Raw genomic sequence first — 24,047 nt, forward strand, 5'->3', positions numbered from 1 at the left:
ATGGAAAACTTGGGTGGCTACCTTAGGTTTAAGTTCCCAATGAATATGCCAAAAGCTCCAAAAAAAGCCACATAGGGCAGGCCCTAAAACCACCTGTAATTATAACATTCCACCATTCACATCCGACATCCCAAGAGACTTTTACTCCGGTGGTTGTTTCTACTTTCTAGGTAGCTCTTTTCACATGTAACCTCTTCCCTTGGCAGACCTACTCTATGAAGGCTCTGGTTGTTGCCCTTTTCACAAGTTGCTCCATTTGTGATGGGTTTTACAGAGAGCTCTTTTCATGGGGCTCCATGACTCACGCTACATTTGGTACCTAACCAATGGGCCAAAAGCCCCACGGCTGATAAAACGCAATAGGTCCGATGCCTAATGTTTAGGTACCAAACCAGCACACCAAGAGCCTCAGGACTGACAGAACACGTCAGGACAACCCCTTGAACCACATATGATAGTAAGAGGTCCCATGTTATTTAAAACCTTATAAATGTGAAGTTTCTTTCAGAAAGTCTTCAAGTTGCAACTATATTTGTTTACATGAGTGGTCATAATCTCTAAATTATAACAAATTGTTGGATAGTTATGTCGCATGGGAGCGGTCAAGTCTCTTAGAAGATCATTGACTGGTCCCAGAATAATTACACCTTGTGGCACAAAGTGAGTGGGTAGCAACTCCAAAATGATATCTCAGAGCAAAAAAACTGGAAGGCAGAGAAATATAAGACAGACTAAGCAGATGATCAATGCTTTAGTACCCTGTTTTCAAAAAACTAGATAAAGCACTAGATGAAAATCACAACTTGCTACTACTTTATTTCCATGGAAAATGCATTGCATATATGAAACTCCCGACCTTCCCTTCATGCTCTACACACAATCCATCCATTTCTACTCCCTACTCTTCCATATTAATAATGCATCGTAGACCCTCACCCTTCAGCATGTACTCAAAGGCCTTGTTTATCTCAGAGAAAGGGAGTTTATGAGTGATGAACTTATCCAATTCCAATTCCTGCATTTGTAGTAAAATATCTCAAGCTTTTAGTTCTGCCATTAAACTGTAAATGTAAAGGAAAACATTGTCTTGCGTCCTATAATTCATACCTTATTCATGTACATGTTGACAACAGAAGGGAGATCGGTTCGAGGCTTATAGTTCCCAAAGAAGGTCCCCTTAAGCGTCCGTTCATTTAGCAAATTTATTGGTTTAGTCATGAAGACCGCGTCCTTACTTGGTACTCCTACCAGCACAGCTACACCCCATCCCTACACCAGTTGAAGATTAGAATTAAAAGCAGATGATGATTGATTTTTTTGATATTTTTTTTGTGGAATGGCTAAACAAGGATGAATTAACAATAGAAGTGAAGGGTTTTGTCCTAAAGATGCATACGTCGTGAACACATTCGAATGCGGATATCATGCAATCAGTGTTGCCGGTGCACTCCACACTACGGTCAACGCCACCATTGGTCATTTCTGCAATTACCTACGAATGTCGAAAGAACTGTCAAGTGGTAAACAACCTAGAGAAACCCTTTAAATGTGTTTTTGGATAACCAAGGAGAAAAACCCACCTCTTGGACTGGTCTGCTATGATCCTTAGGGTTCACATATTCAGTGACACCAAACTTCTTGGCTGAACAAAGAAAAGAGAGGTTAAATAGATGATTAGTTGTTGGATGGCAGGGATTGATCAGAAGTAGAACACCCTTGATAAGAAATTACCTAACTCGAATCTTGCAGCGTGCAAGTCAACTCCGATAATTCGGGATGCCCCAGCAATCCTTGCCCCTTCAGCAGCCTGTAATTGAAAATAGAATAGCATGCAAGTTTAACTAAAAACTGATGTTGTACGATATAAAAAATCTCTCTGTAATATCTAAATAAAATAGCAATAGAATCTGGAAATTGACTAGTGTTTGACAAGCACCTCACAAATATTTGGCTTAAGAGAACCTTTAATTCCATCCCATAACCTCGAGAAGGATGATAACAATAAACTGGTTATGGAAAAATCTCAATTTGATCTCATGAGATTGTGGGCCAGAGATGGGCAAGGTTCTAGCACTGCTGAGTTGTACACAGATTTGAGACTGAAATGAGTGTTTTGGGGGAGTCTATGGATAATAGGGATCCAATACCACAACAACTAGCTTATCTAATTATGATTTGGAGCTGTACCATCTGAGCATATGTCACTCTACCCTCCCTTAAGGAGTCAATTTGTGTTATCATCATTTAACCTTACTTAATGCCGGCAAGGCCTACGGCTTGCAATGCCGGCATGCAAGTTTAACTAATAGCATCAGAATAACATATTGTGAATCATATTCCACTTACCGCAAGGCCTACGGCTCCCAACCCAAAGATTGCAACAGTCGAGCCCCTTTTCGGTTTAGCCACATTCAATGTAGCCCCCAAACCTGAAAATTGAGAATGTTAACAAACACCAAGGATCTTATGGGGAAATTGGCCCCAATATACAACAAAACCCACAAAAATTATATAAGAAATACCTGTTGTGATACCACAACTGAGGATGCAGACTTTATCTAGAGGTGCTGAAGGATCAATCTTTGCAAGACAACCCGAATGGACAACCGTGTACTCACTGAAGGTGGATGTACCTACAAAGTGATTAATGGGTTTTCCATTTATGGAAAACCGAGATTTACCGTCGTTAAGCATTACTCCACGGTCCGTATTTATCCTTAGAAGGTCACACATATTGCTTTCCTCAGACTTGCAATGCCGGCAATCCCCGCACTCCCCTGTGAATACAGGAAGAACATGGTCTCCTACTTGGAGGCTGGTCACACCTTCGCCAACACTCTCCACAATCCTATAAAGATTTATGAATAAATTACCTACAGCGAGATCTAATTCAGAGGGTACTTGAAAAGAAAGTTACTATAATAACACAGGTCTCACGTCTGCCAGGTCATAACTTTGATAAAATTTAAGTCTAGGTGAGATTAGTAATACCCATCCAACCAAGAGGACCTTGTACGAAATTGCAGCTGACGGCTAAGAACAAGTGCAGAGATAGTGATACTGTGATAGAGCCAACTTCATACAAAAATTTGTATTATAACCACTGGAAATTCAATGTAGTACACAAGTGCTCAATAATCATTTGTGTTAGTGTTTTGGTGTTATTTTCTCCCTTTTCTGTACTGCTCCTTCTCCATCTAGATGCCTAGAGCACACAATACAACTTTGGGTATATATTGGAAGTTATTTCTTTTTACTTTTCCTTTTTTGGGTCTGTGATTGATACTCAGATGATTGACAGGTAACATAGAATAAAAACTAATGTGATTAGTAACGTGTCATGTAAGAGACAAGATATTATAATTATGAAAACAATATGTAGCAGGCTTGCAAAATATGAAAGTCTGAAATCTTAGGCCTTGTTCGTTTACAATTATGACAACTGATTGTGAGTGTAAAACCAATTATTAATTGGTCTTGGACTCACAATCGGTTGTCGTAATCTTAAACGAAGAGGGCCTTAATGCTATTCTATAATTCTAGGGATTATGATCCACAGAGATGGTTATTTGGCAGAATTATCCTGAAAAAGCCAATTCTTCTAGATTTAATTACCCAAACCCAAGATCTCAGCACTAAAGCAGACATCATTAATTAAAACTACAGGGCTAATGAAAAGAAATCATCAAGTGTAGAATCTCCATACCCAGCTGCTTCGTGACCAAAAATGCGAGGAAATAATGGCGTCTGGCCCTGAAAAAAGAAACCCAAAATCTCATAATTAGGAAAACATCCAAATGTTGTACTTGGTATAATTGGCAACCAGAAGAACTAAGGAAAATGACGAGCAAACCAAATTACAAACCCCATTGTATAGACATTTGAAAAGTACATACTACTCAGATGGAAAGAAACAAAGCATTGATCTTTTCCATTTTAGTCTCTAATATATAATTCAACTCAATTCAACTCAACTAAGCCTTTGTCCCAAACTAGTTGGGGTAGGCTACAAAGATCAATAGAATAATTCAAGCACATTTTAGTCTCTAATATATAATTCAAGCACATATAAAAAGATAATCTGCAAATGGCTTCTGACAGCTAATGAAAAGGATAATTTGGCTACGTTATTAAGAAATTAAAATCAAAGAAGAAATGGGTGTTTTTACCTTGGCCTCCCAGAAAAAGAGATCAGTGTGGCAAAGGGAAGTGTACTTGATCTGGATCCTCACTTCCATGGCCTGTGGTGGAGCAACCTCAACTTGCTCAATCACCAGAGGCTTGCCTGCTTCCCAGGCAACAGCAGCTACACCAAAAAAAAAAAAAAAACCAAATTTTAAATAGCACACTTGTTATCGTATATCTAAAACAACTGAATGAGAAAGAAATCAACCCATCCTGGTATGGGACAGGTTTAAAGGACCTAGCTTATCAAGTTCCATCGGCTCCGAGCTTTTAGCATATTGGTTAGGTCTTCCGGGTTGAAGTCATGGAGGGGTGATCTCTGGAAAAGGGCTACATCGTAAAAAGCCAAAGCGAAAGGGCAGAAAGGGCGACCTATGTAAAGGACTACATTGGAGCGACCCATCATAAAGTGGGCTGCAGAGGACTGCGGATGAGGAAGCATGGTGGTGGAAGGTTATGGTCCTGGAGGGCGTGCCTGGGTATGGGACTAGGTGTGAGACAGCCGTAGGTTTAAAGGGCCTAGACTAAGGCGCCTTATCGGTTAGGTACCAAACACGCCCAAAACCCATTTAAGAGATGAAAGAGAAATGGAAAAATTAACAACCCAGAGCATCAGATGGACAGAATATAAGGGGAAAGAAACCCCAAGAAGTGAAACAGTAAGACAGATTCAATTTGTTGGTTCAAATTCTTACCTTTGCAAGGAATACTACGACCTGCCAAAGTGGACATGGCTATGAGATTCTATGTGTGTTGAGGAATATAATGTGGGTGGTGGGTATGGAAAGGCCCTCTGCTCTAGTTTTATAGGGGATATGAAATGAGAAGAGGCATTGCCAGATTCTGGGTTTTGGATCAAAACCGCTTGCGCTAGTGGGAAGGAAAACCACGTGGACCAAAACACAAGTGACGCGTCTCTAAACATGATTTGATGTGTCGTTCATTGAACAGTTCCACAGACACAGATGCAGAAAAAGAGAGAGCCAAGGAAAAAGGAAATGCTTACTTCAACACGATAATGATGTCTTTCTTAAGAGTCACCGACAACATCTTCCTCCTAAGAATAGTAGAATACCATACTAGAGAAATGATATTATTGGCCCCTCTTTTTACCTGGGACAACCCACAAAATTTGAGTGTAAATAAGGGTGTCAATTTTGGCTCGGGCTTGGAGGCTCGCTCGAGCTCGGCTCGAAAAAAGCTCGGCTCAAATCCTTAACGAGCCGAGCCGAGCCGGCTCGCCAGGCTCGTTAAGCTTAACGAGCCGAGCCCGATTTAGGCCAGGCTCGGCTCGGCTCGTTAAGAATTTAATATATTTAAATATATATATTATATATTAATATATACACTAAAAGGGTTGTTCAGGGAGTGAAAGGGGGGAGGCAAAATATGTCACTTCATTTTAGGAACCCCATTTGTTACTTGGACCACCCCCCATAGTGTAAAAAAAGTAGTCAAATTACACTATATATGGCTGTCCAGGGAAGATGAGGGGTGTGAACTTAATATAACCCAAGCTCGGTAAGGCTTGCGAGCCTGGCCGAGCCTAACCGAGCCGAGCTTTTGGGCTTAACGTTACACCCCTAGGTGTAAAAGAGTAGAACAAATCACTTCCCTAATTTTGGGTGTTCATCTTATGGTGGGGTTCTTATATGGTGGATGCAAACATTTTTCAAAAGCCCACAAAAGTACGAGACCTGATTGGATTGTAGTAATTTTAATGGAAAAAGGTTGGAAAAGAAAAAAAAAGGCCTAAGAATTTCTTGTTCTTCCATTGCTTGAATTTTTTTTTAAATGGTAAGTGAGAATTTATTAAAGGAAAAGGAGCGTACAAATAAAATTACTAATAAAGCAAAAAAATTAGAGGCCTCTCTAGGAGGCAGAAAATGAAAGATTTCAAGGCTTTCTCTAGCAACCCCTTCCCTTGCAAGTTTGTAGGCAACTGAATTCTTGCTCAATGGATAGATGGTTTAGCTATTTTCATTGTTCAATTACACATGAAAAGAGCTACTTGAACCATACTAGTTCAAGTTATAATTACAGGGACCTTTAATTTGTCATGATAGCCATGACCATATCATTTCTCTCTATAGTGGGGACAGTAATTAGTTTGAATTATTGAGCAAATGGTCTCAATCTGTCATTTTGCCCTTGGAAAAATATGAAGACCGGGCCCATTGCCGACATGAAGTACAAAGTATATTATAAGAGCATCTGAATAATATCCTAAGAAAAGAAATAGAAAAGAAAGGGGTTGCTGAGAATTCACCTTTAAAAGTTTCATTTCTACTTGGGTGGAATTAGAATACCACCTCTTGAGGTGGGAAATAGATTCCGACGTTTTCCCTGTTTAAGTTTGGCCCTAGTCAACCGTTTCCCCTTCCTGATTCTGTTCATTTTTTCGAGGCAGACACCAGAATGGGATGGAATAGAATAGGATGCCAATTCGAGGACCTGATTCCCACAATCCAAACACATTGTGAGGGGACATAGGATGTAGACAGTCATAAATTGATACCCATAATGGTAAATAGAATATGTCGGCCACCATATATGCCTTTGTTTATCACATAATCCTTAATTAAATCTAGCTAAAAAAATTATTTTAATCTTCTTCATCACCATCCAACATTCTAATCAGGCATTAAGATATACAGTTAGCAGAAAAAAAGGAGAATCTTTTATGGTGCATTCTCTTCTTTAAGAGAAGCAAAAAATAACGACTGGATTACCTCCACATGAAGGCTGGTTTTGATTTCTGTAATCAGAAATCTGCATCCTATTCTGATTCTCCCAGAAATGGAATGGAAAAAAATTAAAATAAAATATTTAATTGAAAAAATTTCATCGTGACGGGTAGAATCAATATATCAGCCGTTGGGGTGGGAAACCAATTCCGGCATTTTCCCTCTAAATCCGTCCCGGTCTAATTTTTGCCTACCTAACTCTTCAATTTTTTTATCCAAATGGCGGAATAGGATGCCAATTCCAGCACCTGATTTAGGCTATCCAATCATTTCAAAGATGATCCTTCACAGGACGACTCCATCTTTGTTTCAAGGATATCACAAAAGCCTATATATCAATTCTTTTCCGAAAAATCTCCTACAATGCTAAAATACTTTGCATGACAGGTTTCAAATTCCACAACATGAACCCTTATTTCCAAATCAAGTGGGAAGATCGAAAGAAGAAATAAGGTCCTGCTTGTTTTGGATTTTGAGAACCAAAACCAGTTTTCAACTCACAATCGGTACTGAAAATCCAAAACAGGGCCTAAATCACAGGTCCAACTGATCTCCGCATCTGTATTGTAAATATGCAGTTACGAATAAACCGGCCAAAGTAATAGGAATTAGACCTAAGACGATTCCAAATAGAAAAACTTCAATCATTTCAATTTGTTGGAAAGGGGAAAAATAGAGGTAATATCATCCCTAAATATTACTCCGAATCACCCATGGATTTCAATGACCAAGAATTGGAACCGGTTTGAGAAAAGTCAACAGTATAAGACATTTGCCGAAAGTAGACCTGTGAGACCGAAACACTCTTGATTCGGCGGAGAGAGGAAAGGCAAGGGCCCTACAAGCGAGGTGATTCTAGCCCGTTAGAAAACCCGGGACTGAAACAAGTAGTTTCGGAACGGTTAGATAGAGGAAGATCAACTTTACGGCTTATCCCCGCCTAGCCAGCAAGCAGCAAGCAACGGCTTCAAAGCCCCCCTATCACGTAGGGGCGTTTAAAGGGTTTTTGGGATGAGTTTTCTGCTCTTTCCCCCTTCCTCCCTGTTCTTGTGGTGCATTAAAATCCTTGATTGAATAAAAAAGTCAAAATCACAGTAAGCATCTACAGATAAATGCAGAAACCATGTAAGAGTATGTCTGAGAACCAAAATAAAAAAGCCTTTCAAAGCTAAAAAGGACATTACAATGCATAATTCAACGACCTGGTGAAAGTATCACTTAGATATACTCAAACTCATAAAACATTACCATTCAAAACAAAAACAACTCATAAAACATCATATATCATGGTACGACCTCATTTAGGCATAAGCATTTAAACATCCACTATCTCCTAGGCGTCAGCATCATTTCCGGGTTTGGGCTGTTTTTTTTTTCTTGAAAAAAGAAATCAGCTTAGTTCAGATATCGGGCATCTCAGTTCCATAATTCTCATTTGATGATCCAACTCTCTTCCTGTCATTTCTTCCTGCACGTGTAAAGGAAACTATCAATTTCAACCGGAGGAAATTACCTCAAGATTCATGAGGCCTCTGATAGAGGCAAGTTCTTCAATAAGTAAAATTTACTTGTTAAATAAAATAAACAGGCTTGTAATAGGATGGCATAAAGGTTGATTCTTTCATGGATAGGTTTTTTTTTTTTTTTGAATAGTAGCAGATTTCATCCCCCCCAATTAGTTTGGGATAAAGGCTTTAGTTGAGTTGAGTTGAGTTGAGCAGACCTCAATCAAATCAAAAGGGCCGACTGAGAAAGTCCACCCTACAAGTACATAGAAAGCAATAAAAGAAAATAGGAATAGACCAAAATACAAGGATAAAGCCCAATTAAGGACATAAGAAATCAAACAACTCCAAACCCTGCCTATGTACTCATGCCCTGGCTATAGTCTTTCCGCAATCCCATTTGCCGATCCTCTAACATGCCAGAAGGAAATTGAGGAACCTTCAGTGCTATCACAAATCTCGTCAAAGGACTGTGCAAATCTTCAAGGGGGAACCAATGAACCTTTAAGGCATCTTATAATATTGAGGGAGTCACCCCCCACTATCACACGATCCATGCTATCCCTGTCCCGACGAATAATGCCCTGGTGCACGGTTCGAACCTCCGCTTCACTAGCATCCACTATCCCGATAGGCGCAGAAAATGCCCAAATAACCTCACCCTTGGAATCCCTAAGAACAACTCCAATCCCAGACGACCCAGGATTTCCCAGACTAGAATCGTCAAAGTTTAATTTTGTTCATGAATAGTTGACACAATGGGTTCATATAACGTTCGGTTTCAATGACTGAAATATTGTTTGTAAATAACGAATGAAAAGCTCAATATAAACATGATAAAATTCTATGAAACAGGATGCAAAACACTCCCTTCAAGGTGATGACCAGTAACTGTGCTTCTAGAAATGTTGGAAACAGAATCAAGTCCATTGAGAAGGAAAAAAGGTGACGATCGACTATGGAAGCTATCTTCCTGATTAGGCGGTTAATGGAGAGTTTAGAGAAAATATAAAAAAGACCTTCATATGGTTTTCATTGATTTGGAGAAAGTGTATGATAGGGTTCCCAGGTGGGTTATGTGGTAGGTCCTTGAAAGGAAAAAAGTGCCTACTAAATATGTTGATATGATTAAGGATATGTACGATGGAGCAGTAACTAGTGTCAGAACTATAGTTGGCACGTCTGGTGAGTTTCCAATTACAATAGGATTGCACCAAGGATCAGCTCTAAGCCCTTATCATTTTGCTCTAGTTATGGATGAACTTACAGAGGGTATCCAGGACGACGTGTCGTGGTGTATATTATTTGCAGATGACATAGTATTAATTGACGAAACCAAAGTACGAGTTGATGCTAAGTTAGAGTTATAGAGAACTACTTTGGAATCCAAAGGTTCTAGACCGAACAGAACTAAGACAGAGTATATGGAGTGCAACTTTAGTAATGTAAGGAGGCGGGATGAGGGTGTAGTAAATATGACTAGACAGGAGGTACCTAAGAGAGATATCTTTCGCTATCTTGGTTCAATCCTACATAAGGAAGGAGAGATTGAAGAGGATGCTAACCACAGAATAAGAGCAGGTTGGTTGAAGTGGAAGCATGCTTCAGGAAAAACTATTTCGATGTATGAATCCCTGCTGTAACTTGTTACTAATTGTTTCTTTTAAATACTTGAGGATGATGTTAACTGCTTTAAAGTAAAAATTATGAGCGTATGCATATAGCGGCAAATCTGATTTATGACCAATGTGATATTTTGATGTCAAGATTAGTGAAATTTAAGTAAAATTTAAGTAGTTATATCCATAATTTTTTGATAAAGTTAAGTAGTTATATATTTAATTTTTCTTTTTACATATTTGAGAATTCTCTAACCAGCTTTGAGATAAGGCACCATAAATTTATTAATGTATCAAGAATCATGATGTCAGGTATAGTGATCTTTATACACGTCCATTTAACCTCCACAAACTGAAGGGTTAGGCTCATGCTGTGAAGCTGATTTTTTGGGCACACCCTTTCTATGACGGCCCATCAAATGGAATGGTTTGCATCACGCACATAACGTGGACGCCACTCTGTTTCTGGTCGACAGACCAGATAGGTTATCTGGTCGATCGACCAGGAACACTTTCCCCTGTCATATGTGTACATGCCAACATTTTTATAATATTTAGGGTTAGACCTATCATGTATGTTTTTCCCTATATTATCTATTTTTTGGGATCTTTTTTATGATTTTCATATTTTTTGTTTTCTTTTTCAAATGATTTTTTTAATGGTAGTTGGATTAAAAAACAAAAGCAAGGCACTATAAAAGCTAAAAACACAGGACAAGAGATGCAAAAAGAAACCATTAAAAAAAGAAATACAAAAAGAACCAAAAATATTATGGAGGAAGTCAAAATTCAGTATCACATCTGTCTACTGCAGAAAAAGCACGCCTATCTGCTTCGCTCTTGGTGGATAGCCATATATGGATGATCTCAATGCCGTGACTTCGATCAAATCGCAAATCTCTATCACATTTGGAAATATTCACGCTTGCAAAGTCACCCCCCAATGGTCACACCTCACTGTCGTACATCAATGTTTCTGTATTCCTACTCGAGATTTTAAATTTCGGTTTCAATTTCGGTCAGCAAGGAAACAGAAACATTTCGGTTTCGGTGGAAATCTTGTAAAATCAAGGAAACACAAGGAAACATATGCAAATGATGACATTTTAAGATAAAACTTTGAAAAACGCTTGAATAAGCAGAAATACATACTTAGAAACCATCACATAGGCAAAAAGGGCATTATGAATGGCTTAATCACATCGAACACCTAGTGACATGCGTTGTCGCACATGTCTGGAATAGTAGAGTCAATAAAGAAGTACAATTTAATGAAGTATAAGAAAGTACAATGGCTAGTCTTCCCTTCTAAAGACCCCAACTCTATGTCAATACCACATAGTTAAGAGGTATTATTGGTCCCATTGGTCCCTGGTCGATCTGAAATCCAATGCATAAGATACAGCTATTTTGTTGTGCAATTCAATGATGTTGCCTACCAACTCTACATTACTGAAATGAAATGAAATACAAATCATAACATCTTTCTAGTTTTTGTTATTTTGGTTGAATTTCGGGAATTTTGATTGCATTTCGGGAATTTTGGTCAAATTTTGGGAATTTTGGTCGAAAATTTGGGGAAATAATGACGTAGAAGGAAATCATGTGGATTTCGTTTTGGTGGGGATGGAAATGGAAACATTTCGATGAACCACATCCTCAAGAAAAAACAAAAAGAAAAAAAGAAAAGAAAATGCTTATGCTTGAGCTTGTAACATTCCAGTTATCTTGTCAAGATGATTAAGCAGTTGACACCAAGCTGAGGATAGGTGTCACGCCTTCCCCCGCCCCCTTCTACCTTCATTTGGAATTTGAACTGCCTGCGCCTCTCTAGAAACATTGTATCTCTATGTCTCGGCTGAAATCGATTTTGAAAACCATCATAAAGGGGCTGCGGGGCGTAGCGATCGCCCAATCACCCAGCTCCCTCAATCACACTTGGTAGAGCCCAATGAGCTCCTAATAGGCATTCTTACAGCCTATCGCCGAATCAAGCAAGGAAACTGCTAACAACTAAGTTGTCCAAATGTGACACAACTTATCATGACGAGGGCAGTGTCCTAGCCCGCCTGCCATGCTTCCATCCCAGTTCCACAACGCAATCAATCACTGGGTGGGAGAAGTTGGCTTCGACCCCTACCTTGTTACACCAACCAAATTCCACGTCTTACCTCCAAAATTGATCATCTCCGTGATTCTCTGAGAAGCAGCACCGACCAACCTAGAATAAGGAGGGAATATCTATGCTTACGACCCTCTACTTTTGCCCGCCAAGGTCTCTCTCGATTCTCTAATCCAAAATAGTGACACATCAACCAACACCCAAAAAGTGAGATCTTCTAGGAAGAGCTTCGACACTTTTACACAAACTCTTCCTACCTCGCATTGGAACCTTGAGCTGCATGACTAGTCCTAGGGATAACACATCCCCCAAGTATTTCCCTATAGCTATAAAAGCAACATTTGTCCAAATGTGAGGGGGTCCCTCTTATCTCCCACAAAAATTGTTGTCGATTCCACCCCACATCATTTGCTCCAAACCTAGAGTTACGAGACAGGGCAACCATTTTTTGTGGCCTCACTCGAATGGCATTATCCTTGCACGCACGCGCGCGCGCGCGCACACACACACACACACACACACACAGATTACAACGCTATCCTAGCTGAACAAAAGCATATGACAATTGCTCACCAGGGTATACATAAGAGAGTTTACATTCGTGCAGCACAAGTGTAATAACAATCCCCCCCCCTCCCTCCTCGAGGCAGGAGATGAAAGGAATAATCGAATATAATTATCCAACTCCTCCTTGTGGGATAGATTGAATCATCTCAATGTTTTGCTTCACCACACCTCCTTCGCCAAGCGATCAGCCAACTCGTTAGCAGATCTCCTCATGTGCATGATTTGTGGTTTAATTAAACGCACGAGGTCCCTAGTCTCAGCAATTATGTCCTCCAACTTCCAAGGTCCTCTACATTTATTAAATCCCCAAGCCGAAGCATTTATCGACTCCCTTTCAATGATAAGAGGGCCCAAATTATGCTTCGCTCACCATCTTAATCCACAAACCAAGGCCCTAGCTTCCGCTTCATTTGCATCACACACCGGCCGGACCCGAGAAATCAAAATTTCACGATTATCCTTGCATATCTACTATGGAAGATTTATGATAACCTCTCTAGGGCCGGTGGGAGTCACTTGAACCAAACTCTTAATTCCAACCAAGCCACTGCATGACGACTAGCTGGTCTTGACAACCGCCTAAATGTTGTTCAGGAAATGACTTAGTGATCTCATCCTAAGGCAACCTTCGTCCTCTTTTTCCACCTTCAGCATCTTCTCAGAATTGTTCGAAGTAGAAGGAGATACTCCGACCCCATAGTTTCCTGTGCGTTCTCTTCGATTATAAGCTCATCTGATGTTCCTCCACATTCAGCCACAGAAGCAATGCTGTTGACCTATGATATTCGAAAAATAGGAGCCACGTCATTGATTTTAACACTTACTCCTTCCATCCAATACCAAGTACTTTTCATTTTCTTCTCTCCTTTTAGGTGTTTTTTTTCATTATTGTGAGGGAGGTGGGTTTTGGAGATTTCTAGGTTTTATTTTCGTCTAGGGTTTTATTTTGGAGAGGGTATTACATGGAGTGCCTGTACCAAAAACTGTTTGTATTGTTTTGGGGGTGGATTTGAGTATTGGAAAATCAGGCACTCAAACATGGTGCTTTGAATGTGAATTGAATTCACCATTCTTGTTGAAAAATACTCTTGAAGAAGAGCGCGATGGCGGAAGCGATCTAGATCTATATTTTATTTTTTTGGGATTTTAGAGAAGATAGGGATCTTGATCTTACTTCGAGCGTGGGGACACTCAAGATTGGATGAAGCACGGAATCGTCGGCAAAGAACCTTGCATGCAAAAAGGGATGAAGAGACAAATTGAAAAGAAACTATAACCAATAGTTTACAATTCCCATTTCTCAAGAAAAAAACAAGAAAAGAGAAAATTTCTCCCCAAATTCTAAATCATCAAAGGTGTCCACAAATGAGAGAGTAGAGGCCTTATATAAGCAGCCCCTAATACAACATAAAAGGTCTAAAATACCCCTAATGAAAATAAAATACATCCAAACTACCCATACAAATGTAAAATGACATGGAAAATATATGAACTACCACTACTAAACTAAGCCAAATGAAAAGTCCTAGACTAGTGAGCTACAAGGGCTGATGTAGAGAATGACAAAGGGGATGCTCCTGCATCAAACTCCCCTTCTTGAAAGAACTCGTCCTCGAGTTCCCATCAGCCTCATAGTATAATGACTCCGCCGGGGTCAAAATAATAGATGGTCCACTCTCAAGGAGAGTAGTAATCCATATAAGTCAGTCTGCCCCATACATCTCATCAAGAATGGATCATCCACGCAAATATGGCGGTCAGGACGGGTAGCTGTCCATATCAGAACAAGCATATGCTGAAAGTGGCAGTGGTATAGTGGTCCACCATGCCAACCAACTGCAATCTCACTAAATATCTCATTTGTGTCGGGTGTAACGGCTATAGGCAGCACCATCTCAATATGAACAACTTCTGCTAAGACATCCTCTGCAACTATGGTAATGGTGATGTCACTTGTGGCATTTGCAAGTGTATGCTCCTCATCTACAACTGTGCTCACTAAAGGTGTGACAGACTCTATCGCAACATGCTCTGTCGTAGCCTCAATCATGGTTTTAAATTTCGACCGAAATCCGAAATTCGAAACCGAAATTTCCCGAAATCCTATTTTTCGCTAAAAAGAAAAAAAATTCGGTCTGAAATTTTGAAATTAATTAAATACTCTTTTTAATTTCTAACCAAATTTCGACCGAAATTTCGGAATTTCGGTCAAAATTTCAGTTTTCCCAAGGACCGAAACCGGTATTTTAAACCATGGCCTCAATATATCCATCATCACTGGCCTCACTATCAGGGACAACAAGATCACCTCTGGAATCAACAACATCACTAGTGTCAAGCTTGTCACCACCATCGTCTAGCTCTGAAATGAAGGTCTCAACAACCTCTGCTGGATGGCCATGTGAATCCTCAGTATCTGCCATAACCTCTCCCTTCCCTTCTTGTTCTTTAGCCTCGTCATCAGCCTCTAGGGGTGGAGAAGGAGATGTATGTGAATGTCGCTCGAGTCTCTACAACTGCATGGTGAGGGAATCAAGATTATCTTTCTGATTATGGCGAGCCTCCCGTTCTCGGCGATGCTGAGCCAAGAACTTTTGCCATCGGTCCTCATGGGCTCTCTCCTCATCACGTCGTCGTCGATACTCTGTAGGGCATAAATCCTCAACAAGCGATCACGGACCTGTTCCCAGCAGCGGAATGGAGGTTTTCCCAAGTCATGACGCTCTCTTTCTATGACCATCCACATAGACTTTGCACTTAGTCTAACGGTCTCTCTAGCACAACGTAATGTCTCATGATGGTTGAAGCCATAGTATCTGTGATACACATCGAGTGCATCGGCCCAAATTATACACTCGGTCTCAACATCACCATAGCCATAGATGTGAGGAACAAATGGTGGCTCCATCGGTGTAAACGTGACTCAACTAGCCAATCAAATCAATTGCCGGATGCGTAGATGATCTGGCCAAGGCTGATACTTGTCCAAATCTGTGTGATGCAGTTGATGGTGGCTTCGCTGACTTGTTCAGGGATTGGCGGAGGGAAAGTGTTGTCTAAAGACCTACAAGCAAGACTTTGATACAGGTGTGTAGAATTCAGACCCCACAATTCAGACAATTCTCCGGTGAGAACTGAAACTGAACAGCTTAGGTCTGTGTTCCTGCGGTTCCAAATGCAAGTGCTTAAGTGATGGTTTTACTCTTGATGGAGGATATTCACTAGCCAACCAATTCAATACTTTTGAGTGTTAGTTGATTAGCAACTACAAATGTCTGCAACAGAATAAATTTTCCCTTTCAAGCTTTACTAGTAAGCAGAACAGATCCAACATGCTCGGAAAAATGGAATTGAACACTTTGAATGTTCTGAAGCTGAAGAGAAAGTTGGCTGCCAGGTCAAACAAAAACAGCTGAAGCTGAAACCTTGGAATGGGTCCTAACTTTTATCACAACTGTTTCAACAACCATCACCTCTGACGTTTATAAGGAGCTGAATTCTTTGTATATGTGTTGATAACTTGCAGAATCAGAGTGAACTCTATGGTTCAATGAAGAAAATCCCCAAGCCAGAAGCTTTAATTCACAGTTTCAAACCCACACTAGGTGTGCTAATACAAGAATCCCTTTGGCATGCAATCATTTTCTAACACGCAGTAAGAGCAAAAGCCTTTTCAAATGACTTTTATTATGCTCAGGATCGATCACTGATTACTTGGCACATGTACTAGCTAAATGTTGTCCTGAAGATCCTTTGCTCTAGAGAAATCAATGCTACCAAGGCTCAATGTGTACAAGTCTCTAATTTCCTCAATGTCGTTAGCATTAGTGACTGTTCTGGGTTGACTTGGGACAGTTCTACTATTAGTGCTTCTAAACTTCTACCAAGTTATGTAAGGTAATATTGTTGGCTGCAAGTAATTCTCATGGGCATTACTACAAATAGCTACCAAGCTAGAAAATAAGAATCTTTTCTCTTAATTCAATTGGGTAGGAAGGCCATGCTAATATAGTAGGGTCATGATTCCACACAAGTCCATATCCAGGATTGAGTGAATTGCCCCATTAGCCCATTGTTCCACCTCCACTGATAGCTGCTATTCACTGCACAATCAAACCACAAAACAGATAACACCTTGCACTTTCAATAGGATTTCAAGAGGAATTTGGCTGATCGAATGGTAAGATTCAAAATGGCTTGGCTATTAAAATTCCTGGAATTGGATGGTAAGTCTCAGCCTAAAAAAAAAAAACTGGCCTTAATTCACAAGTGCAGGCTGTTTTAAGTGAATTAATTTCAAACACTTCTCACGGAACCTCGAACTAGAAGCAGAGCCTCATTTCCATTGCAAAAGGAGTCCAAACAGCCATCAAAGAAAAATTAATCCTCCGGAAAATTGAGTGTGGATTTGCATGCAGAGATGTCTTGAGCAAAGTTATTTCACGATCTAGAATTTTCAAGAACCCAAAACATGCAGACCTAATTTCCAATATGAAATGGCTTCCCGTATAGGAAATAATCACTTGGAAATTAAGACCTTATCCAATTTGTGTGCAATTGGGAGTATAGCTCGGCACAAATCAAGAAACCAAACCTTGTGGAACCAGTCGCATGTTTAGATCTGGAATGGAGCCCTCCGTTTGTCAATTTCCTCGAATAGGCACTTTAATCAACACAATTATGATCTCTTACCGAACATGCAGAAACTATTTTTTTATAATAGAATTTCTTCAACGAGCACCAGAAATCAGGCCCTATAATCAATCCAGAGCCGTAACAACAAGATCTGGTTATTGTAGCTCAGACCTTCGAAAACTTCTCCTCCAAATTGACACAGACCTTCAGATCTGGTGATATTTCTCATTTTCTCTTCGGAGACTGGCTGAAATTAGGAAATTTCAGCAGCCTAAGCTCTGATACCAATTTGATGTAGAGCGCGATGGCGGAAGCGATCTAGATCTATATTTTTTTTTTTTGGGGATTTTAGAGAAGATAGGGATCTTGATCTTACTTCGAGCGTGGGGACACTCGAGATTGGATGAAGCACGGAATTGTCAGCAAAGAACCTTGCATGCAACAAGGGATGAAGAGAGAAATTGAAAAGAAACTATAACCAATAGTTTACAATTCCCATTTCTCAAGAAAAAAACAAGAAAAGAGAAAATTTCTCCCCAAATTTTAAATCATCAAAGGTGTCCAGAAATGAGAGAGTAGAGGCTTTATATAAGCAGCCCCTAATACAACATAAAAGGTCTAAAATACCCCTAATGAAAATAAAATACATCCAAACTACCCATACAAATGTAAAATGACATGGAAATATACGAACTACCACTACTAAACTCAGCCAAATGAAAAGTCCTAGACTAATGAGCTACAAGGGCTGATGTAGAGAATGACAAAGGGGATGCTCCTGCATCAACTCTTTACAATATGAAGAAACAATGGCTAAGAAAAAGGCTAAGAAATTAAAAATTGAGAGTATTTCAATCTGAGGAAACAAAATTGAGAGTAAAGAAACCTGATTTTGAAATTAAAAATCATGAGAATCATGCCTGGAATGTTAAATTTGGTTGTATGGAGGAACATGCTTGGAATGTAAAATTTGTTTGTATGGAAGATCATTTTTTGTTGATTTTTATGCTCGACAAACACCCAAAATGAAATAAAATAAGTGTGTTTTCTTTGGAGAATAAAATCAAGAAAGTAATTTATCGAAGATAAAAAAACGAAACAGACCCCATATCTTGCATCTCTAGAGTCTTGGGGCAAAGGAGTGCTAAGGGATGGTAATGCTAAGGTGATCATGGCCTTTGCATTCTACTATGTGAAAGGATCCAATATGTTTTATGAAACCAGAGCCTTAGTTGACGGCTTAAGGATGTGTGTGACCCAAGGGGAAGTGATTATTGAATCTGATAGTGAAGTTTTGTAAAAGTGATAGGCAGATTGCTCAAATACTAATAAGTCAGTGAAACTTATTTGGATCATGTTATAAATGCCATATAGATATTACCTATGGGAAAGTGAGGCATCTGTGGTCTATATCTTTTCTGGTAGTATATTATGGAGTTGTTGAAGATTTGTCTATCCTTATCAGCATGAATTCAGAGAGGGAAATATGGTGGCCGATGCGCTAACGAATGAGGCCGTCTCCTCTAAATGTAACCGGGTGAGCCATGCTTGGGCGTAATTGCATAGAGATGCTAGAGGTGTGGCAGGATGCAATGCCTTGGGCCTTCCTAAAATGCGCATGAAGAGTGGGGAAGTAAGGGAGGCGCCTCCTTCCACATGGGCATTTTCATTGGCCTTGGGTTCTTTGATCTTATATTTAGGTCTGGGTGTTAATAGGGGCTCAATCTTCATGTCCTCCCCTTGTATAGTTTTCCATTATATATCTTATTTAAAGGTGGTACGATAAAGGTACCACCCTTGAGATTTGATCCAACAGCAGCTTCTCAAAAAGTGAGCTGCTGTTCAATCAAATATCAAGGATCGGATGCTGAGTACGTGCTCATAAGGCCTTTCATCATATAAATTCTCCTGTTTTGAATCCGCTGAAGATTAATTCAGTAGCATCCTTTATTGGAAGTGCTGCTAGTGGAAGCAAGACAAGGGACTAATTCATTCGCCCTTGTGCCTGTCAACGAAGGATAGGACAAGCCGTTGAACTGGGAGGTCAACCAATAATTCGTCAGTCCTGAAAACGGGGTAGAAGAGAAAATCATCTGGAATCTAGTGGATAACCACATTATGAGAATGAGAAGGGCTCTAGGGCTATCATTTGATGGCCTAGAGGCGGAGGACAGAGAATTGTTCTTCAAAGCATAAATCAGAGACAAACGAATGAAAGACACTCTACATCTGGATAGAAATAATAGAGCAACAAGACTAATCAAGGAGATGGTGAGGCTCCAATCAAACATGAACTATGATAGTCCTCTAGTAGAAGGGGTGGGAACTCTAGAGCTTAGATCAGGTGGAAGTAGATGTGAGGGCGGTGGAGCTCAGTTGTCCATTCTTCAACGAAGGTCTATAGTTGGAATGCGTGGGAGCTTAGGATCCCTAGAGAAGATAGCCCACGTCAAGGAGATTCTCTGGATTAAAAATCCTCAAATATTCAGTCTTCAAGAAATGAAGGTAAAGGGTGATAATAGATCCATGCTCAGAGAGCTAGGGTGCAAACCCAGCTTTTGTTTTGCCAGCCTTTATTCAGTTGGGGCAGCAGATGGGATTCTAGTGGCCGTGGATGTGGCCCAGCTTGAACTAGAAGTTCTTGGTTCTCATATTGTCTCTATGTTTCTCAGGAGGAAGACTGGGGGATCTTTCTGGGAGTTCTCCATGGTCTAAGGCCCAAACACCGCAGTGAATCGTTACTTGCTCTGGCCATAGCTAGACATTATACGATCTTGATGGCAGTACTCCTAGTGTGTTGGGGGTGAATTCAATGTCACCAAAATTATAGAAGAACAAGTTGGGTGCACCACGAGATCCTCTAGCATGCAAGCCCTAAATAGGTGGCATCATCATGCTAACAACATGTTGGATGGGAGTATGGTGCCACAAGTCAGCCCTCTTAACCATTGAGGTAGCTCCAGCATCACCATTTCACTATGCATCCAAGGAATGGCTCAAATATTGAGTCAAAATAATGAAGGCAGAATACTAAATTTTTCTGCTAGTTTCTTCATGAAGTACATGAATGTGTTTTACCGTGTTCAGACTTCAGATACTCAACAAGTTATGAGCTACATGAAAGTAATGCTCTTACTGTTGCTTATGTAGGGAAAAGAGAACAAAACTGGAGTCCAAAATGATTCAAAAAAAAAAAAAAAAAAAAAAACTGGATTGCACCAACAAAAATTATCATCAAGTAGACTAAGTAAAGAATATGATGAATCCCAATATGTGATAATCCAAACCACGTAGTAACCAATTAAACTTGCCAGTCTCATAATCGTCATCAGGGTAAGGATAATAAAATTTGATATTTTTTTCGATTATGAATTAGGTGCATACAAGCAGCACTTCATCCTTGTTTGAAGTATAAGCATTTGTTTATGAAGAAAGACAAGTCAGAATGACATAAAGGCAGCACTTCATCCTTGTGTGTGTAGGGCTCACATTTTCTGGTCGATTGAACAGATAACTTATCCAGTTCGTTGGCCAAAAACAGAGTGGGGTCCACAATGTTTGGGTGATCCAACCATCCATTTAATGGGCCCTGAGTCCCTGACATTGATAGGGTGTACCCAAAAAATCAACTCCATAGGATCATCCTAACCCTTCAAAAATATAAGGTACACCAGTCATGGATGAACTGAACAGAGAACACACAGGAAAAAAAAGTAGAAAAAAAGAACTCTTGATTCCATATCTAAATGAGGTTCCTATAGGTATTTCTGTGTTCAGCTTCAAAAAGTGGAACATAACAGAGTAAAAAGAAGAAGAAAAATTGAGCATTCAAACACATACTGAGTAAAATAAATAAATAAATAGATCTCAACTCCTAAATGATTAGAAAATGAGAAAGTAGAAGATGCAACAATAAACCTCACAACATTAGGAAACCAATGGGCTTAGATAATAACTTCTGAAAAAAGAGAAAAAAAAACCTGTTGAAAATGATGCAGGCAGCAGCTACATATTAATCCCTCATGCTTTCAGTGTCATCTTCCTCATCACTTAGTTCAAGATCAGCAAGCAACTCTTCCAATGGCACAGAAGGTAGATCATCTCCATCAGTAACGGATGTCATCTCAGATGGCTGATACTCTTTATTTCTGTACAATGATATATTAAACCTCATTTCTGGATTCTCCTCTAAGTCTTTCAAGAACTCTTCATACTCCATGTTCCTCTTATCATCATCTATTCTGCGATTAGACGCGTTGTCTACTTCCATATTCATGTTTTTAAGCTTCCAAGGGCGAGGTTTTCCACGCTTTTTCTGACGCTTCTCCTCGTAGCTCTTTTTCATTAAGATTGCATCTGGTAGAATGAGACCTTTATACTTATCTAGCTCAATATCGTTGCTGTTGGCCCCAAATAGGTCATAACCAAATGAATAGTCCCCGGGATTTAAAAGATGACCAAGATGTGTTCTTACATTGAAAATCTTATCATTTTTTCCAAAGTCGGATACCCTTGCCACCTGGGCATCGGCTAAACAATACTTAGTGCCACCAATATTGACTGCAGGAGTTTGAACTTCAATATCCAATATGATATATTCCACAAGCTGCCTACTCGAAAGTAGTAACTTAAATGGGGCTCTCCAATACTGGTTTGCATCCATGAAAGAGTGTCGCAGAGTTAATGGGTCCAGAAGCAAGATATTATTACTCACCTTAGCACAAAACACAAGAGGACCCAAATTTCCCAAACTAGCTGAAACTTTTGGGGGAAGGCAAATCAAATCCTCTCGGCAAATTGGACAGACCTCAACAGAAAAAGTGTACTTGTAGTTATAATTGCTGCTCTTGATATCATGAGAAACAAGCTGCTTATCATTGCGACTTTTGATAGGAACCACATTCCCCAAGAAATCGACAAATTTCACAGCATGGCTCCTATTACCAAAGAAAAAATCAATGCCCTGATCCATTTGCTTAATTTTGATTGCTCGTATAGCCGCATCATGCCTGAGAATAAGCTGCTCCAAATAATAAAAAGTCCTCCGATGAGCAACATGTTGCCTAACTTGAACAGAGGCCACCCACTGATCAGGGTTGGCTTGAACCCTAGAACAAGATTCACACAAATGCTCTTGTTGAACATATTCAACAATATAAGCTTGTTCCAACACTGCCCCATTAAGAACCTCCTTTTGCACCTTCAATTTCACCTTGATCCTCTTGGAATGAGGCTCGGTCCAGATAAATTCCGCATGAACTAGCCTAACCTTATTCAAATTCTTCAACCTCTTTATGCAAAAAGTTAAAAGCTCCTTAGATTCTAATTGGGCTTTTATCCAAGTTCTTGGTGGCTGCAAATAGCAATTGCATTCAGGGCAATGCAAGATTATCAAATGCTTTTGAAGACCTTCAGTTATGTCAACTTGGGAACGCAGACAATTCACACACATATTCGCAGCATTCGGTGCCATTGACTTGCCACACATGCAACATAGAACAGTACCAACTGTTTGCTGTAACTTGAACATACCCGTTAATCCTTCCTCGGCCATGGCAGTTTACAACAATCTACTTTTCACTATACAATACTGCAAATTGATTCAAGAAAGAAAATTAACAACTTTAAAACAGAGGATAAACATAAAATCAAATGAATGTCAATTTTCATGAGCTAGAGATCAATCCCCTGTGGATTTCTATTCCCCAAACCTAATCAACTAGTAAGAAATGGTGAGAGCAAAACAACATCCAAAGCAGAAAACAGAGGAAAAACTTAAACAGTCGTTGATTTCTATTCGGTAAACCTAAACACTTTCGTTTGGACATAATGAAAAGCTACATAAAATATAAGAATGGAAAGAGAAAAAGCAACGTTAGTAAGAAATTGTGAGAGCATAATGGCATCCAGAGCAGGAAAAACAAAACCCTAAAATTGATAGTATCTAATGGGAAAAGATGTTACCGTGTTAGAGAGAGTACCTATAGGACGGAGAGGAGAGCGAGGTGAAATTAGGGTTTGGCAGAAATGAAATCGAGCAAGAGAATAAGAAAACGAATTAGGGTTTTATTCTTAGTGTTAAATACACGCCCCCAAAGAAATAAAAATAGGGCTGTCTGAGTAGGTATTTCCTAGGCAATTTTGTGGAAAGCCAATTTGCGGCTGGCTGTTGCATGTGAGATCAGCCACCTCAGATGAATAAATCAATAAGACAAAAATCAACCTCTGTGGCTGTTCTCACATGCAAAAGCTGGCCGCGAAATGAATTTTCACGAAATTTCCTAGTAAATCCCGTCTTATTGTATGATGATTAAAAAAAGGGCGCTGATAACCCCCTTTGACGGCTGGCTAACGTTTTCCCACCATTTGACCTCTCTCTCTCTGACCTGGCAAACGGGTAACCCGGCCCGGGCGGGTACGGGTACAACCTGTGCGGGTATAGGTACCGGCAGGTACGGGTAAGAAATACCGGTGCGGGTAGCCTTTTATGAACCCGGAACCCACCCGGGTGGGTACAGGTATACCTGCAGGTAACCCGGCAAATTTAAAGAAAAAATTATATGATGAATGGGTGTATGAACACATAAAGGTGGTACGATGGATGTACAAGTCTTGATATTTAATCCAACAACAGCTTCTTAACAAGTCAGCTGTTGTTGGATCAAAT

General features: G+C 39.8%; 2 protein-coding genes across 3 annotated transcripts; both read right to left on the reverse strand.

Annotated features, from left to right (window-relative positions):
* Positions 1 to 732: 732 nt before the first annotated feature.
* LOC143891930 (alcohol dehydrogenase-like) lies at positions 733 to 5,059 on the reverse strand. The gene is made up of 10 exons (XM_077396425.1): positions 4,881 to 5,059; positions 4,170 to 4,306; positions 3,707 to 3,753; positions 2,523 to 2,848; positions 2,347 to 2,429; positions 1,732 to 1,807; positions 1,581 to 1,642; positions 1,397 to 1,492; positions 1,108 to 1,269; positions 733 to 1,015 (listed from the first exon to the last, which is right to left on the reverse strand). The coding sequence occupies exons 1-10, from the start codon at positions 4,915 to 4,917 to the stop codon at positions 899 to 901; spliced, it is 1,143 nt and encodes a 380-aa protein (XP_077252540.1). The 5' UTR covers positions 4,918 to 5,059; the 3' UTR covers positions 733 to 898.
* A 3,011-nt stretch (positions 5,060 to 8,070) lies between these two features.
* On the reverse strand, positions 8,071 to 23,516 carry NMD3 (nonsense-mediated mRNA decay NMD3 family protein). 2 transcript variants are annotated; one of them, XM_077396448.1, is made up of 3 exons: positions 23,362 to 23,516; positions 21,361 to 22,970; positions 8,071 to 8,400 (listed from the first exon to the last, which is right to left on the reverse strand). In XM_077396448.1, exon 2 carries the CDS (start codon positions 22,932 to 22,934, stop codon positions 21,393 to 21,395), a length of 1,542 nt encoding a protein of 513 aa, XP_077252563.1. In that variant the 5' UTR covers positions 22,935 to 22,970; positions 23,362 to 23,516; the 3' UTR covers positions 8,071 to 8,400; positions 21,361 to 21,392. The 2 variants fall into 2 exon arrangements, with proteins under 2 accessions (XP_077252563.1, XP_077252564.1); XM_077396449.1 differs by having other exon boundaries at positions 23,345 to 23,458.
* Between the last annotated feature and the right edge of the window lie 531 nt (positions 23,517 to 24,047).

Source organism: Tasmannia lanceolata, unplaced genomic scaffold (genome assembly GCF_043159265.1).
Source record: "Tasmannia lanceolata isolate RefF3 unplaced genomic scaffold, GAP_Taslan_0.1 ptg000015l, whole genome shotgun sequence".
Lineage (NCBI taxonomy): Eukaryota > Viridiplantae > Streptophyta > Magnoliopsida > Canellales > Winteraceae > Tasmannia > Tasmannia lanceolata.

Coding starts and splice junctions, on each gene's coding strand:
- LOC143891930 (XM_077396425.1), bottom strand. CDS start 4,917: ATGTCCACTTTGGCAGGTCGTAGTATTCCTTGCAAAG. Junction 4,307..4,880: donor TCGTAGTATTCCTTGCAAAG/GTAAGAATTTGA, acceptor TTTTTGGTGTAG/CTGCTGTTGCCTGGGAAGCA. Junction 1,016..1,107: donor TCAACATGTACATGAATAAG/GTATGAATTATA, acceptor CTACAAATGCAG/GAATTGGAATTGGATAAGTT.
- NMD3 (XM_077396448.1), bottom strand. CDS start 22,934: ATGGCCGAGGAAGGATTAACGGGTATGTTCAAGTTACAGCAAACAGTT.